The following is a 17,051-nucleotide window of genomic DNA, read 5'->3' on the forward strand; positions in this document are numbered from 1 at the left end:
GTCTAATTCTGCTTTTTTTTTTTAATATATACATATATAGAAAAAATATCTTTATACCTTCTATTTTTAGGTTTCATTTCATAATAGACACAAGGTTTTGAAAAATATCTTCGAATATAAAAATTGTTTCTTAAACTTATTTTTTTAAACCAAACAAATCTAACAAGATATACTTTTTTCTAAAAACCATCCTCTCAAAACTTCTATAGAGAGAATGGCTTCGTGGAGGTGAGAGGTGGAGGTGAGAGGTTATTGGGCATAGAGAGAGATGCGATTGGAGAAATATGAGAAGAGAGAGAGAGTGAGAGACTCACGAAGAGAAAGAAAGAGAAAAATTTGCTGCGTACATAAGTGAAGAAAGAGAAACGATTAGGTTTAAAAAAAAAATGTATTTCTCACATTTGTTAAAGTTAAAAAATATGTTTAAAGTGACCAATGAGTTAAAAAATATATTTTGAAATTTTAGGTTTAACTAGAAATAAAATTTTAAAACAAGAGATATAAAGATTTTTTTTTTTTCTTGATTTTGCCCATTTTGATATTTTGGGTAGCCCGATGTTTTATGCATCAAACTGCTATTTGTAGGGTGGTCTTGTACAAGGAACATCATATAGTCCTATTTTTGACTAATGTTGTCTATGTAAACAAAAAATTAAAATTTTGGATGGCATGTTTAAAACGTCAAACTAAAAAAGATAATAATAATAACGTCAAACTAAAGGCAAAATTAGAAAAAATAAGTACCGGAAGGATAACACCTTGCAGTGAAATTACGGAACTTACAGACAAAAAATTAATTTCTATAACTTTAAATGAACAAAAAAATGCACCCATGGCCACATATATCATGTGTTTAATTCACAATTTCATAATCGCAAAGTTTTATTTTTCTAATATTAAAAGTTTGTGGTGCGAAATTATAATGTGAAAGTAGCTCACAATGTCGAATGCGCTCCTCAATGGCTTGGCCGGAGCCGGAGGAGGCATCATAGCTCAGATCATCACTTATCCTTTGCAGACCGTACTCTCTCTCTATCTTGATTTTCTCTCTCTTCATTTTAATTTTGCAGAAAAGTTCTCTCTCGCCACCTTTATTTTTCTCTTTTTTATTTCAGTGTGATTATTTTTGCAGAAATGTTCTCTCTCTTCGACTTGATTTTCTTTCTTTTCATTTCAATGTGTTTATTTTTGCCGTTCTTCTCATCTTGGTTTTCTCTCTCTTCATTTCAAGGTGATTATTGTTGCCGATTGCATAAATGCTCTCTCTCTATTCATCTTGGTTTTCTCTCTCTTCATTTCAATGTGGTAATTGTTGCTAGTTGATAACAGTGTTTGGGTGGTTTTCTTTCGCAGGTGAACACGCGGCAACAGACTGAGAGAATTGCCAAAAATAGGAAGAATAGTGATTCTGCCTCAGAAAGCAAACCACCTAAGAGGGTTTCACCTGGAACTCTATATCAGATTATTGAGGTAATTTTACTTTTTTTTTTTTGGGTCAAAATTTTGTCTTCTAATTTCTAAACTTATGAAGATTGGGTTTCTTAAAATTACTCTTTCGAAACCGAATTTCAAGTTTATTTGTTTATTGATTTATATGAACAGGCATTTATTTGTAGGTTATAAGAAATGAAGGGTGGGGAGGGCTATACAGTGGCCTTAAGCCTTCGCTGCTCGGAACCGCGGCATCTCAGGTCATTGCCATTTTATTCTCTTTTTCTGTTTGTTTTAAGAATTTGTAAAATTGGGGCTTTGATTTTCTCTTAGTAAACTTACATGGGCTAGAAAATTTGTTATTGATTGCAACTTGCAAGTGACCTACACTAAAATGGATGGAGGAGCTCATCACCAAATTTAAAGGGATGGTTTTGCGTGTAGGGATGTTACAGTAAACTCATTCATTGATGTAGGGAAGGAAACCAATGTTCTTGGACTTTTTTTTTAGTGGGTTGGGGCTTCAATGGTTAGTGTACATGGATACTAGTCACTATTGCTTTTTAAGTGGGTTGGGCTTCAATGGTTAGTGCGCATGCATCACTACAAGCACTACTCTCCACCACTACCACCACCATCATCACTACAAGCACTACTCTCCACCACTACCACCACCACTACCACCATTACTATCGTATCACCACCACCACCACCACCACCACCGTCACATCACTGCCACCATCACCACCTCTACTCACCCACTTCAGCAGAACTACTACTATCCTTACCCCTGTCACCACACCATCAGAATTCACACCACATAGTCACATTATAGTTTAGAACTTCAGATTGGAACAATCAAATACCCCTTGAGAGCAAATGCAATTGACTAAATTGCCATTTGGTTAATTACAAATCAAAAAAAGGGATTGTGTACTATGAGACTATTTTACTCCTAGCCATTAGATGTCAAATTGGATGGCCTGGGGTGTATTACGAAGTTTGAGAAGATTTTTTTTATTGACTTTTGAGTTTAGTCAATGACATGCTTACAACCACCCAATTTGAAATCTAAAGAACAAGAGTGATTGCGACCTCTTTGTGCTAAAAGTAAATGGCCTCGTTGTATACATTTCCTAGAAAAAAACACCATTTGACAAAAATTGCTGCTAGTTTGATTGTGGTTAAGATTCCATACGTAATTATTTGATTTGTTTGTGCAGGGCATATATTACTATTTCTATCAGTTTTTCAGGAACAAAGCAGAGGCTATTGCGGTGGCCCGTAAAAAGAAAGGAGTAGGTGATGGAACACCTGGAATGTTTTCTTGGCTTGTGGTGGCAGCTATTGCTGGGTACGTTTTGTGGTTAGCAGAAGAACTGCAATGTCCGTGAATTTGCATTTCTTGAAACATAGATTGTGAGCATATGTTTATAGTGATTAAATTTACTCTTACTTTTAAATTTATCTGAATATGTTATGTTGTTGTTAAGGAAATTTACGATATAGTGTATCATCTTTTTGAGGTTTGGGCATGGGGGTGCTATACTTCTCATCTGTTCATTTCCTGCCGAGTTCCATTTAATTATTCCACCTATCTCTTGATGCAGGTGCCTGAATGTGTTGTTTACGAATCCAATATGGGTTATTGTGACGCGTATGCAGGTATTCTGGAAATGAGAATCAAGAGATGCATTTTAGTTGTTCTATTTGATGTTAATAACTGTCATGTGAAGTTTTCTGTACATGGATCCACACCCACTTACCTGCCCGTGCGCATGCATGAGTATGCGCAGTCACACACGGGAATGACGTGCAGTAGAGCCATTTCACAGTAACTTGGGGTGTTTCTACTCAACCATTCGATCTCCTTATTATCTCCATTCTATGGGTTCTTTAAGCTTCCATCCCTAAACATGAGAGTCACTCTCAATGGAACTCACATTTGAACTCAAAATTTGGGACATTGACCCTATCTGATGGAGAGTTTGATATGCATCCATTAGAACCTATTCCGAATTTCATTTTAGGTCCAAGAGGAATTGATCTGTTTCTCGAACTGAAAGGCTGAGAAACAAGCAATATGTCAATTGTTCAGCGAGTTGGATTCATCTGATGCATTTAACATTCTTGACGAACTCTCGTGCTTAAGTCTTAGGATAAGCGGACATGCTTTAGACTGTGATAACCAAGAACCTAAGCATCTAATAGAAGGTTGAGAAAGGATCTGTGCCTTGTAAGTAGCATCATAAATGATAAGTTGACACAAGATAAAATTGTCACGATACAAGGATGGGTGCTAATGTGCAACCTATGTCGCCTCACTTTTACTGCTCTGTATATCTGTTACATTCTTCCTGGACCTTGCTAATAATGATTCCTGATTTCATTCTATTTGAAATTCCTATCCTTCAGCTTGAACTATGCAAAAAATACGAATATTTCTGGCGTGTGTTATGTTCTAGCTTACAGTAAATCATACCAATGGTATGTGGAAGGAGAGAAGTCTTTTGTGGACAACTGGACATCGAAACAACTGCCATGCAGTGTACATTAATTTCTGTTCTGATTCTTTTGGAATTTCTAGATTCATCTAAAGATTGACTTTGTTGGTCCATGAATAGTTCTTTAGAGCCTTGTGCTTTAGAGGGTCTCCATCCTCATTTTATTTAATTTTGCAAAATAGAATTCCTGGTTAACACTAATCAAGACTTACAACTGTCCTACAGCAACCAGTATATCTGCCCAGGATAAATTCTTACCTAGAAATAGCAGCCTGATTTGGTGATCATCCTCTTGATGTACAGTCAGATGTCTTCTTGTTTACTGACTTAGAAATTTAGTTGTTTCGATTCGGACACCTTGCCACTTTTGCTGATGCTCTGCTTTCACTGCTGCAATAATTGGAATTGACTTAAGCATTTTTTTTACATCCAAGGAAATTGGCAATAGACCTGTTAATTTTTTACTATATTGTTGCTTTTGTAGACACATACTCAAGCACAAAGAAAAATCATGGAGGCAAGGAGGGATGCTATAATAAGTGAGTATTCTGGGAGTAGTTCTACTGATCAGACTATTCTCCAAAAGAAGTTGGCAGAAATTGAGTTGATGAAACCTTGTCCTTATGGAGCACGGAATGCGGTTTGTATAAATGGCTCTTATTCTCAACTTTCTACACTTGATGCATGCATATAAAAGTCTTTCTTAATTCTAGATGCTGGTTGAAATGTTGTATTGGGTGGTGGGCACGCCTTTATATGCTGGCATGTTTGGGCATGGGTATATATTTTCTTGAAGTTTGTTTTTGCATGGAATTCGTATAAAGCGTGCATTGATTGGGTGTCATGGAATGTCAAAGCTTTCCCATTCTTTTCTTTCTGGGTGAGTAGAGGGGTCTTTTCTATTATGTAACAGAGCATGCGGGCTACCCTGCATATGAATGGAAAATTAGGAATTTACTTCCTTTGGCTCACTTGGATTATGAAGACTTATGTCTAGAGATTTGATCATATGAGCACTGGCCACCATAATTTAACTTATTCTTTTCATTCAATCGGATATGCTTTAACTTAGGTTAAATAGTACTTCATGATGCTAAATACTATTTGTGGTCCTTCTGTTAAAGTTTTCATTTTCTTAATTTTTTTTCCCTTTTCCTTTTGCTTTACATTTCTTGTTTTTGTTTCCTTGGATTTGGTTTACCCCAATGTTTTTTTTCCGATATGTTTACCCATTTGTTTACCCATATGTTCTCAACCCTCAGTGCCATCTCTCTTTGATAGGTAGGAGAGGTTTATAGGGAAGCAGGCATATCAGGTTTCTGGAAAGGCATCATTCCAACACTTATCATGGTTTGTGTATTCTTCATTGATAATTAGGACTATCCATTAAAAACTTTGTTGAAGTGAATCTTTACAGAAGGTGATAATATTATTTCATATTGCTGGGGTGGCAGGTGTGCAATCCATCAATTCAATTTATGATTTATGAAAGTTCATTGAAACATCTTAGAGCCAAGCGTGCCACAAATAAGCATGGGTTGAAAAATGCGACTGCATTGGAGGTATATCAGCTTTTTCCATGGCAAACCTTTGCAAGGCTCTTGAGGCGTAGTTTGTTGTAGCATACCTCATACCCTCGCTGCTTTTTTCCGATTCATGTTTAGGTTGTGTGTGTGTGTGTGTGTGTGTGTGTGTGTGGTATATCAGCTTTTTGCATGGGCAAGCATTTGCAAGGCTCTTGCGGCGTAGGTTGTTTCAGCATACTTCATATCCTTGCTGTTTTATCCGATTCATGTTTAGTTTGTGCGCTTGCGCATATGTGTATGCCCAACAGTTTAAAATGGAGAAAAATGGAAACCTACTGCTTTTTTTCTATGAATTGGATTTACATGAAAATTTGAGGGTGTGTTCACCCCCCATGGGTGCACCTGAAAAAATATAAAAAAATATTTTACATGAGGTAAATTGACCAAAATACCCCTGAATGTTTGGTATATTGGTCAATTTATTTTGTGTAAAGATGTTTTTTTTATATTTTTAGGCATGCCTCATTTAGTGGATGAAGTTCATTGGATTTGTAGGAAAAATTTAAAATTCAAATTTTAAATTTTGTGGATTTGTGGAGAGAGAGAGAGAGAGAGAGAGAGAGAGAGAGAGAGAGAGAGAGAGAGAGAGAGAGAGAGAATCATCTCTTTCTTTTACATTTGTTTTTGGCCTCCAGGTCTTTTTATTTGGTGCCTTGGCTAAACTGGGAGCAACTATTTCTACATATCCGTTGTTGGTTGTTAAGGTAAGCAACTGGTCTGGCTGTGCATTAAATATGTTCTCAGACACTTGGACTTTACTGTGGCTCCAACTCTTTTCGACCTCTTAGTTGTGATATTGCTGTTTTTCAAACAATCATGGTTAGCCCTTGATTTTTCTTTCTTTTAATTGCTGTATGTGGACATGTTTTTGGTTGAAAAGGTCTGTGGAAAAAAGGACCTCGCAATATCTACTGTAGAACCCAAAATTTGATTAGGATCTAAACCACACACAGAGCAGCCTAAGTGCAGAATGCAATGAAAAATGGGCTTTAGTTTGATAATCAGTTTATTTGTGCTGGGAACAACTAATTCACATCAATGTGTGCATGTGACCAACTTCCTGATATTAGTCTTCTTAGATGAATATATCATCTTATGATGCCACTATACCACCATAGTAATACCGAAATCAATGCTAAAAAAGATCAATACAAGGAACATGATATTAGTGGGTGTCAATCAATTCCAACCGCCCCTGATGAGAGAAAGTAAACGTAATCAGTTACTGAGATATTCAAAACGTTGAAGTGGAGAAAACCATCTCCCATTGGAAATAAGGATGTTTGCTCCATCCTTGGGCTGAAAATGGCAGGATTTACAAGAAAAACATGCTATCGTTTTCTGTGGTATGATAGTTCTTGGTTATGCTCCTGGTTGACATTAGTTACTTGCAGATAAAATCTGAAGTAACTCTAAAATGTGGTCTCGACGGCTGTTGACATTAGTTACTTGCAGATAAAATCTGAAGTAACTCTAAAATGTGGTCTTAGAGGCTAGAACAAATTTCCTAGCAGTCTATCAGTGTTCTTTATCTGTTCTATACTTTTGTCTATAACAGTTATTTCTATGTATATGCAGTGCTTAAAAAAAAAAAAAAAAGCTCCTTTTGTGAAGTTTAAAAATCTTGTTCTGAACTTCTCCTACTTGTTTATCTCTATAGTGACAGTTCAACTAAATCATTGGTTGCATTGCCATTGCAGTCAAGGCTTCAAGCGAAGCAGGAAATTGGTGGTAACATTGCATTTAGATATACAGGTAGTTATTTGGGAGTATCTGAATGTTTGTTTTTCAAGTTTAAATTTGTATCTACATTGTGCATTTACTTGATAAGTAATCAGCACTTTTTGTTTAGACTTAGAATTTCATGAATGATTTCTGAAGTTCTTATTGACCGATGCTGGCAAGATGGCACACAAACGCGCACATATTTTTGAGAGCATGTGTGCAACAAGCATGGGGATTTTTAGGAGTTGCTCGTCAAGAAAAAAAGGAACTGATAAAATAGCAGAAAGCTTAAATATTAGGGAATGTTCTAATCTGGGAAGTTAAGCAATCTGCATGGCTATTGCTGGATGTAATGCTTTATTGTCATTGTTGGAACATATAAGCATGACATTCTCATAATTGGCATTTCTTACTGTGCAGGTACTTTGGATGCTATTGTGAAGATGATACGTTATGAAGGATTGCCTGGTTTTTATAAGGGCATGGGAACAAAGATAGTGCAGAGCGTTTTTGCAGCCTCAGTCCTTTTCATGGTGAAGGAAGAACTGGTTAAGGCATATGTCTTGATAGCACACCAGAGCAAAAGAGTTCTGAGAAATGTGGTAAAATAGTATTCTTCATGATCAACAAGGGGGCATTGAGTTACCAATATTTATGATCTATTATTTGAAAGTGGTGTAACTGGCACTGTGTGTGCCCCTAGATGGACCTCGATATGTATATTGAATTTTTATATACCTTAATATCTCCTGTTTCCTGCCTATTTGTCTTGCATAAATTGAGAAACTTTGGTATGCTACATAGGGGGTTCATATATTAATTCATGTTGGTTCATGACAGGACTTGCTTTGTATTTGGGTTTGATTATCAGCCATCATTTCAACTGTATTAAGTCAAACGCTAATTTCCTTTTAATTTTTAAGTAATTTGTTGGATCGTGTGATTATGTTCATGGTTTGTTGGGTCCTCGCATAGGTGACTTTTGAAGAGAAGGATCTTTTGGGGTTTGTGCTCTAGGATCCTATGGGATAACAGCATAGCTGTGTGTTGATCACAAGTTGAGTTTATGTGGCTGATGGAAAAACCTTGATTCATTCAGGTTGCAGCAATATAATAATGGTCAGACGAAGGGAAGGTTTTGAATTCCATTTTATGTTCCTGAATCTGCAGTTGCTTTCTTCTCATGTTTGGGTTACCTATCTGTGCAGAAAAAAGATTGTCAATCACTTGAGAATTCAGATGATATGTGCATTCTTTTTAGTCCATTGATCCACTTGGATGAGCACAGATGTACAGCTTCCTAACCTGTCCTTTAAAGGTACATCATTTTTTTTGTTTTGAAATGCTGGACATTATTGGTTTTATTTCTTTGGCAGATGGCCTTTCTATTCTTTTCATTTTCTGTCTGACAGATTTAATTTTCTATCTGACTATTTCTTTACTATGTTTCATGTGGATATAATAAATATGTTGTTGGTTGGCATCCAGGGGGCAAGTCATGTTGGGGCTTCGATAAAATTGCAGTCCAGCCCAGAAAAAAACATTCCCTGTTGAGAAACCACATTTGTGGTCAATCACAGGTAGTGACCCATTAAGTATCTGCAGTTTCAGATTGTTCCATTTATTTTCCCTTGTTGGAAAGATCATGTACATTTAGTGGCAAGAAAGGTTAACTGTGGGAACCAGTTTGCTTTGAAAACTTGCTATTGCTTCAGTGCTTGCTATTACTATGAAAGTTTCCTATCTTTTGCTTGCTTGCTTGCTTTGGCGAAGAATGTGGAGGCATTGGATCCGCATGCATTATAGTCTATTTGGAAGGTCATTGGAATAATTGAGTGCAATCAAATGTGTCTTGAGTGGATTTCATGTGTATCATCAACAACCCGGTATCTTCCATATATTTGTCCGTCAACTTTTCGTAACTTTATGCTTCAAAGTAATCAGCTTTAATAGATGAAAAACAAATTGAGTAACAACAATTGTGGGGTTTTAGGATCTTAAGGGCAGATGGTATTGGCTTTTCTATATCTAGTATAGACTTGAAGTGGGGAAACAATCTTCTGTTTGAGTAGGCGTTTTTTCTTATTATGGAATCTGAACAAGGTGCTGCCTTAATAGACAGTTTAAATGAACAGAATGGGACCGGGGCTCACCATAGCCCTGAGCCAAGTAGGCTTGTTGAGACTCATATGAGTCTTTTAAAAAAACTACATAACGGATATAATACTTGTGCAAGTCCCTTCAGGCTTGTCTGAAACTTGGAGGCTACCGCAGCCAGGTCGACTCCGGTCTTAGGCGAGTCTTACATCAGTCTCCTTGCATCCATGCATCATTTTGCTTCAACTTCATTGCTATCTAGCTGGTTAGATGTCGAGATTGAGATGGAGATGGATATTCATCATTGTCTTGGGCTACATAACATTAGGGGTTGACCCTTGCCTCTCCACCACAGAACAATTCAGTACAGCTGGAAGAGATTTCCCTGCATGATAAAGAAATGTAGTTAGTCGCCTGAAACAAAAATTAAGTATTTGTGTATGCCGACCTAAGCAATTTTATCATTATCATCATCATCATCTGAGTCTTATTCCAACTATTTGGGGTTGACTATGAATCCTCTCCGCTATTCTGCTCTATCAAGGGTCATACCCTCAGTAAGATCATATGTCACCATATCTTTTCTCACTACTTTCATCAATGTTCTTTTGAGCCTTCCTTTTTCCCTTTTTGAGCCTTCTACTTGTACCAAATTGCGCTCTTAACGGGTGTTGTATCAGGTCTATGCCGCACATGGTCAGCCTACTAAGTCAACTTTCTCTCATCTTATCACCCCTTGAAGCTACACATAAATTCCCTTGACCTAAGCAATTTCATGTCAACAATTCGTTAGGCAAATATGGGTATTTCCACTTCTGTTTGCAGGTGGGTTGTTACTTACAGGCATGCTCGATGTTGCTGATGATCTCTTGTTTTGGGTGAGTCGGCCTGAAGGTTTGAAGTTCTTCTCTTTAGTAGTGTTATGTCTTGATTTTTGTTTTCAAACATTAAATCTTGGCTATAAGGCTCTATGCTTGCATCTGCCTGCTGAATTGAAGTAAGAGAGAGCATGCCCAAAGATCTACGCTTGAGCTGAGTATTTGTGTTCATTGTGATCATATCCAGAGCTCTGTCTTTTGGATCTGGATCCTTTAAGGCTCTATCTTGCCTGTTTCTTTGAAGCAAACTACCAGAGAAATCTTGGCTATGTCTGTGATGCCCATCTCTCCTTTCATGTTCTTCAGAGAGTATATCTCTGACTTGAACTTTCTTCACAGATTCCCGAGAACTTGTGGATCTAAGGAGCATTTCAGATGTACCAGTTGTTTTGGAGCTTCGACTGTGGTTGAGAACCACTTCTCTTGCATTTGTGTTCTGTTGCTCCTCAGTCTTTGAGTTAAACCTTCTGTGTTGTCTTTGCTTAGTGTGCCCTAGTTGTTCATCAGTCAATGGGACACTGGTCCTGAAAATACTAAATTCGGATGGTTCCAAGCTCATTGTCACTGTCACTGGGCAGCCAAGGGCAGCTTCGAATGCTTTGGAGATGGTTGCCTCGGAAGTTTCAGCTGTTAGTTTGTCTTCTGGAGTTTTAAACATCAGATGAACGATTGCATTGGCTGTAGAAATCATCCAAGATCACTGATCAGTTATCTATCAAACACAAATGGACCAAATACGCTTTGTATGATTATACAAATGTAGCACTGGTAGGAATGAGCTAAAAGGAATTAAATCATTAAGTTGGGGTTTTACCTTTGGACACAGTCAGTGACATGAGCTTTCCATTCTGGTTCAAAAATTCCTTGAGATACTTATTCTGAATCCTTTCTACTATGTTATTCCAGACTTCCTCCATATTTCTCATCTGTGCTAAGTTGGGTTTCATCTCAACCATCGCAAGACAACCTATTCCAGATTTTGTACCATTATCACCACTAATAGCAGTTGCGTCTATATCATTCACTTTGACATCAAGTTTCTCCAGATTTCCTACACTGAAATGGGTTCTTTCGTCAGTGTACTCAGTAAATGTCTTCCAATTTGTAACTGATGGAGCTGGTCTTGCTCCATTTGTGGATTTGTTTCCTGCAAGAATTAAAGTCAGACTTGTTGGTACAATGTTGAATTCTATCAAGTGCTTTTTCTGATATTCATCTACCTGTTACACAAATATTCTTCTCACCCATTCTTTTTCTCTTCTGGAATACCTGTAGAGATGATTCCTTTGGGCAAGACAACATTCGTGGAATGTGAATCGGAGACTGGTGGTGCAAGCTGCAGAAGAGCAGCCACAACCCATGTGGCATGCTCAGTGGATGACCTCAACTGCTTCTCTGTTTCAGTGAGTATCGTTAATGCTTGGCACAATCTCTCAGGGCGATTCTTTGCTGGCAGTACGGTAGGACAAAAATGTTATTTTATTAGCTATTACTATCATCGACAACCATTAGGAACGGTCATTTGAGTTTGAATCATGAGGACTTACTTAGTGATTGGCTTCTTAATAATAACTCATCTTTGGAAGGTGTGGTTGTTGCAGATTTTCCTGCTAGGATATCTGTGATGAGAGATGCTAATTGGGATATTAGTGCAACTGGTTCGACACCTGAGCCGATGAGCTCCCTCGTGCAGCACACTGTCCTGGCGGTATCTCCAGCTAGGGCCATATTGAGTAACTCCGTAAGTTTACTGTCTGGCACAAGACCCACCTGTAAATTAATGACTGTAAGAAGTTGGTGAATGCAATTGCAATGCATAATTAATGGGATAAGGTTGTAGAGAGGAGCACAAACCAGTTGTTGAACCATTGCATTTGTGATTCTTGACCCAAGGAGAGATAACTGGTCGAGTATGTTCTCGGCGTCTCTCAAGGAGCCATCAGCTTTCACTGTTATCAATTTAAGTGCCTCCCCATCAATCCTAATGTTCTCTAAAGTGACAATTCGTGTCAGTTTTGAGGCTATGTCTTGGTCTCTGAGCTTTGTGAAGCAGAACTTATGACATCTCGAAGATACCACTCTTGGCACCATGCTTGCGTCCTCTGTTATCATGACAAAAACCACCGACTTAGGTACTCTTTGCACCATGCTCAGAAGCTCATACCATGCTTCGTCAGTGAGCGTATGTGACTCCTCTATGATGAACACTTTGTAACCCGGAACAGTCTGAGAGAATGCGGTGCTCTGAATTAGAGTTCTGATCCTCTCAAACCCAGTCCTCCTACTCCCCGAACACAACTCTGCGATGTATAGGCTCCTCGAACATCCTCTGCAACTCCAACAGGGCTTGTTGGCTGAAGCAATTTCACAGTTGGAAGCCATTGCAAATATCCTTGCAGTGGACGTCTTTCCTGTACCTCTTGATCCATGGAAGAGATACAGGGGTGCTACCTTCTTCTTCCCGATCGCATTTTCTAGAGCTTGAACTGTGATTTCATGGCCGATGATGTCCTGGAAAAGCTTCGGTTGATACTTGAGCGACAAGCTTCTGCATGTAGACGACTCCTTGGTTCTATGGTATCTCTCATTCTCACCTTCCTGTTTGGAGCCATGGTGATTTGCTTCATGGGTAAAGTGTGGGAAGTAGCATTGCCCTTCTACCGGAGCGGAGTTGAAGCTCAAGTCCATGATCTCATAGCTGGTGGGTTCTGCTTCTTCTATTGAATATTCATCGGAGGAGAGCGATTCACCATCACTAGACACTTGGGTCCCGAAAATTTTGCGAGCTGTTCTCGTGTTAAGACTTGAGGACTTTCTACCTGTGAAGTCCTTAATTTGTCCTCTCAGGTGCCTCTTGTGTTTCTTTGACCAGCGCCAAGGAATGCCACAGCCATTCCTCCGAGGTTTTGATCGGCTTGTACCTTCCTCTCCTTGAATATTGGTCCTCTCTTTATTTGGGTCTGGAATTGCGAGAGTATAGAGTGACTCACCTTGAGAATCAAGCTGCAAAGATTCATTCTCTTGCTCCAAAACTTCTTTCAGGGCCTTGTCAAGCTCAGCAAGAGAGTAAGCCAGGGACATGGATGAGCAGCGTTTGGAAATTCTTCTGCTTCGGATTTTTTTTTTCCTATTGGGTTGCTCAGAAAATGTGCCGAAAGGGTACTGTATCGTATTCTCGTTAGCTGCACAATTTGCACTCTCACTGCTTTGTAGCTTATCTCTAGAGAGGGTTCTCTCTGGGCCAATGCCTAGTTGGGGCATTGCTGCTCCTTTATGCGTCGCCATTTTCTCTGCAAAACAAGGGAACTTTCTTCAGCAGGCCAAAGAATGAAAACCAGGATTGTTATTCAGTGTTGGAGATGACTCAGATCGTGATCACTTTTAAGGAAACAAGGGCATCTCAAGGGTGATCAAATTTTGGTTCACCTTTTATTCTCCACCCAAAATTAGTTGATTTATGCCTTGAGCGAAGAGAGATGACCAGCCGGCCTGTTGCTATGCCCAAGGTTTCTGCCGGCCGAGCGAAAAGGAAGGTTTTCTATGAGTTTAGTATTGAAACTTCTTTGATTTATAATTTGTTCTGTGTCAACCCAGTTTTGGTTGAACTCTGATGGGGATTGCTTTACCTTTTTTTTGGGTAATTTATTTCAGCTGGGGCCAGTACCTATTTTTCAAAGAATGTAAAGGGAGCATTTTTGCAAGGAAAAGAAGAGTGAGGAAAGAGAGAGTTGTTTGGTTGTATGATTATGAAGTGGGCCACTACAAACAGGAGGATGATGCTTTTGGATTATCTGAGGGAGAATCAAGAGGAGCTGGAAACTCAATGAGAGATACTACTTATACTCCCAAAAAAAAACAAAAAAGAAAAAATAACTCTTTATTTTTTTTTTTGTGGAATATAACATAAAATATACAATGGGTTGCTGCAATGACACCCTCATTTTGGATTGTGCAATTTGTCTTGTCCTCCCTTATCTTGACTTGCTATAAACAAACCATGGAGTGACAAAGTACCAGTAAACTATATACGAGGGAGCTTACTGCACATGAACTCCCTCTGGTGAAAGAGCTGAGGAGTATATTTTTTATCATGAGTTTTGGGATCTACCTAACAATCACGAGATATGGTTCTTTCCAAGAAAAAATATTGGTGGATTTACTGCTCTTCGACACTTGATCTTGTCTGGGCAAATGAACAGCATGCTCCTTTGGGAGCAGTAAATGTTTTTGCACCAAAAGTAAGCATGCTTGTGCCCGCAGCGGTGCAAACAAAGTCTGTTAATAGTTTGTTATTGAAAGAAGAATGCTTGTACTACTGTGAGAAGTTGAAATTGAAGAGAGACTGATATCACATGCTATACTATTATATCCAGAGGTCCAATTTTCAATATCTGGTAGATCAGGTTTGGGCCGGGCCGGGGCCTTTTAATGAGCTGCTAGACCTGAGCCATGAGTTGCGTGGCTCAGACTTGGCAAGAAGGGCAAGTACTTGCTTATCTGGGTTATCATCCATGGTTTACTCACCCTGAGCCTGCCATATGTTGGTCCTGACCCATTAGCAACTAATGCCATAATTTGCATGGCCTGGCCCTAGCGGCATATAGTCGTTGGCCCGAGCTAACAGTCTGGCCCAGCCCATTGCCACCCCTAATTTTAAATTGGCTTGTAGCCGTGCTGACTGTCTGGCCCGTTGTCTCCCCTAATTTTAAATTGGCCTGTGTGATGATGTACAACTAAGATCATGAATTCCAAATCTATGTGGTGCCGGCTACGGCGTACATAGGAGTGGCATGTGGCATTGGCATTGGCATTGGCATTGGCATTAGGCTCTAGGAAATGGGAGATCACTATCTAATTATGCAAATGCCATTGCTCTGATGCATCAATGCAACCTTTAAAAATCTCATTTGTGGGTGATTTAATTTGACTGATTATTTATCGCTTAATATGGATTTAAGGTTGCATAATTCGATTTTTTTTACCCACTAATGCCATAATCCCAAAGAAAAAGAAGGTAGCTTACTCGGATTTTCAGGTCTGAGACTAGTGGATTATGGGATATGCCTTAAGGTGAGGCCTATGAGTTCTTATTAGCCTATTTTGGCTAAGTGAAGAGGGATAAAAGAAATTTAAATGAATAGCTATTGATGTACTTATTGGTGAAATTTGAAGATCACCTTCTAAATTGTTCCATCAAAGTACTTGATAAAGTCAGGGATTATAAAGCTGCACCTCATGTGTCATTAGAAAATATAGTTCTTGCATCATAAAATTTACCAAATGATAATCTCGATCTCGACAATCATATATTTGAAAAGATAATTGATTTCAAGCTTAAAAAAAAAAAAGTCTACCTTGCAACACTTACGGACTGTCCATTTCAACTTTTCAGATCCACAAATTTTTTACCACTTTAAGAACGTCAAATTCCACTTGTTTCTGAACATCGATATGTAGTACTGCTGAATAACTAAAAATAAATACAACTAAACACAAATCTATCAAATTCTTTCTAATTTTTTTTTTTTAAAAAGCTATTTTTATCAAATTTTTTAATTAGAACATTGTCAAAGCAAAGGACGGGCATCAACTAGTTGTACGAAATAAGTAAACAATTTCTAGTTGCAAGTATCAATCTTTTAGTTAGAGGTATAGAGGACACGCATCAGCCTTATAAACCTTTCATATAACAATTTATCGTTTCAAATTGCAAGATTTTTAAGTGTTTATATATTTCAATTTGAAGCTTTAAATCTCATAATTAGAAATAGAAGTAACAGAAGGATTTCAAGCCATTTTAGGGGTTTATGATGCCTGGAGTACATCTTTCCATGGGATTTGAATGCCCTTTACATTAATTATTTACATTAATTATTTAAGATTGACACCTTATATAAACCTCACCCATATGTGTATTGGCTACTCAAGAAGGTCAGGGGCACTGAGAGAGCAACTTGTGTATTGAACTTACCACGCAATCAACATGCGTATAAGTAATTAGTAACTCCAATTCTTTGTTCCTCATGAAGGTATTTATTTGGTGGTTCTAAAGTGTATTTCAATTATTTTTTTAAAAAATCCTCTTAATTAGGTCTTTTTCCTCTATTGAATAAGTGTATAGTATGCTCCTATAGGAATACACACTCATAATATTAACATCCAAATGTTAACAGTTAACTCCCTTTTAGAGCGAAATATTAATATCAATTTATTAGTTACTACTAATATTTTGAACTAATATTCATTGTTTCAGTGGAAAGTTAATATAATCAAGTCTTTTCCTCTTGCACATATGTACACACTACACACCAAATTGTATGCATAATATTATTTATGTTTGGTACCAGGTCACAATCACTTTTTGTCGTTGAAGTAAAACATGGTACTTATAGTTTCGAATATGTCAAAAAAAAGAGAGTAAGTCAGCAGGTCAGTAGGGATTTGGGACCCTACCTTTTAGTGAGAATGGATTCCATGACTTCATCATGGGGCTCAACGGTACCACTACCAAGGTTTCTGCCTATTTTCTTGAGGTGTGTCACAAAGTAGGATAATTCTTTTTAAGACTGTGAGCCGAGTAAAAGGGGTCACTCTTGGCTATTCGAGTTCATATTTATAGTTGCTAAATGTGATGATGACTTTCCTGCAATGAAGACAATCTTAATGTAAATTTTGTATATAAAATTAGGGATTGTAAGCTATGAAACCATTTACCTACAAGGAGGTCACAAATATCTTTAGCCATTCAATTTTAAATTGGACAAACTTGAATTGTGTCATGAAGTTCGAGAAATTTCTATTTGAATTTTTGAACCAAGTAAATGGCACAT

General features: G+C 38.0%; 2 protein-coding genes across 6 annotated transcripts; one reads left to right on the forward strand and one right to left on the reverse strand.

Moving 5' to 3' along the window:
- The first annotated feature begins 924 nt into the window (after positions 1–924).
- On the forward strand, positions 925–13,968 carry LOC18439680 (peroxisomal nicotinamide adenine dinucleotide carrier). 3 transcript variants are annotated; one of them, XM_088862718.1, is made up of 16 exons: positions 925–1,021; positions 1,354–1,470; positions 1,617–1,691; positions 2,655–2,785; positions 3,042–3,096; positions 4,420–4,575; positions 5,217–5,285; positions 5,390–5,497; positions 6,157–6,225; positions 7,222–7,276; positions 7,667–7,848; positions 8,222–8,365; positions 8,455–8,564; positions 8,735–8,826; positions 11,497–11,624; positions 11,823–13,968. In XM_088862718.1, the coding sequence occupies exons 1-12, from the start codon at positions 941–943 to the stop codon at positions 8,261–8,263; spliced, it is 1,140 nt and encodes a 379-aa protein (XP_088718844.1). In that variant the 5' UTR covers positions 925–940; the 3' UTR covers positions 8,264–8,365; positions 8,455–8,564; positions 8,735–8,826; positions 11,497–11,624; positions 11,823–13,968. The 3 variants fall into 3 exon arrangements, with proteins under 3 accessions (XP_088718844.1, XP_088718846.1, XP_088718845.1); XM_088862720.1 differs by lacking the exon at positions 3,042–3,096; XM_088862719.1 differs by lacking the exons at positions 925–1,021; positions 1,354–1,470; positions 1,617–1,691 and adding an exon at positions 2,245–2,541.
- On the reverse strand, positions 9,305–13,923 carry LOC110007750 (protein STICHEL-like 4). Of its 3 annotated transcripts, XM_020670632.2 has the most exons (6): positions 12,076–13,923; positions 11,769–11,991; positions 11,491–11,670; positions 11,036–11,368; positions 10,185–10,899; positions 9,305–9,728 (listed from the first exon to the last, which is right to left on the reverse strand). In XM_020670632.2, exons 1-6 carry the CDS (start codon positions 13,504–13,506, stop codon positions 9,668–9,670), a joined length of 2,943 nt encoding a protein of 980 aa, XP_020526291.2. In that variant the 5' UTR covers positions 13,507–13,923; the 3' UTR covers positions 9,305–9,667. The 3 variants fall into 3 exon arrangements, 2 of the variants coding, with proteins under 2 accessions (XP_020526291.2, XP_020526290.2); XR_016052674.1 differs by having other exon boundaries at positions 9,896–10,899; positions 11,769–13,506; XM_020670631.2 differs by having other exon boundaries at positions 11,769–13,506.
- Positions 13,969–17,051: the final 3,083 nt, after the last annotated feature.

Source organism: Amborella trichopoda, chromosome 3, assembly GCF_054954075.1.
Source record: "Amborella trichopoda isolate Santa Cruz 75 chromosome 3, AtrichopodaSantaCruz75HAP2 v2.0, whole genome shotgun sequence".
In the NCBI taxonomy this organism is placed as follows: domain Eukaryota; kingdom Viridiplantae; phylum Streptophyta; class Magnoliopsida; order Amborellales; family Amborellaceae; genus Amborella; species Amborella trichopoda.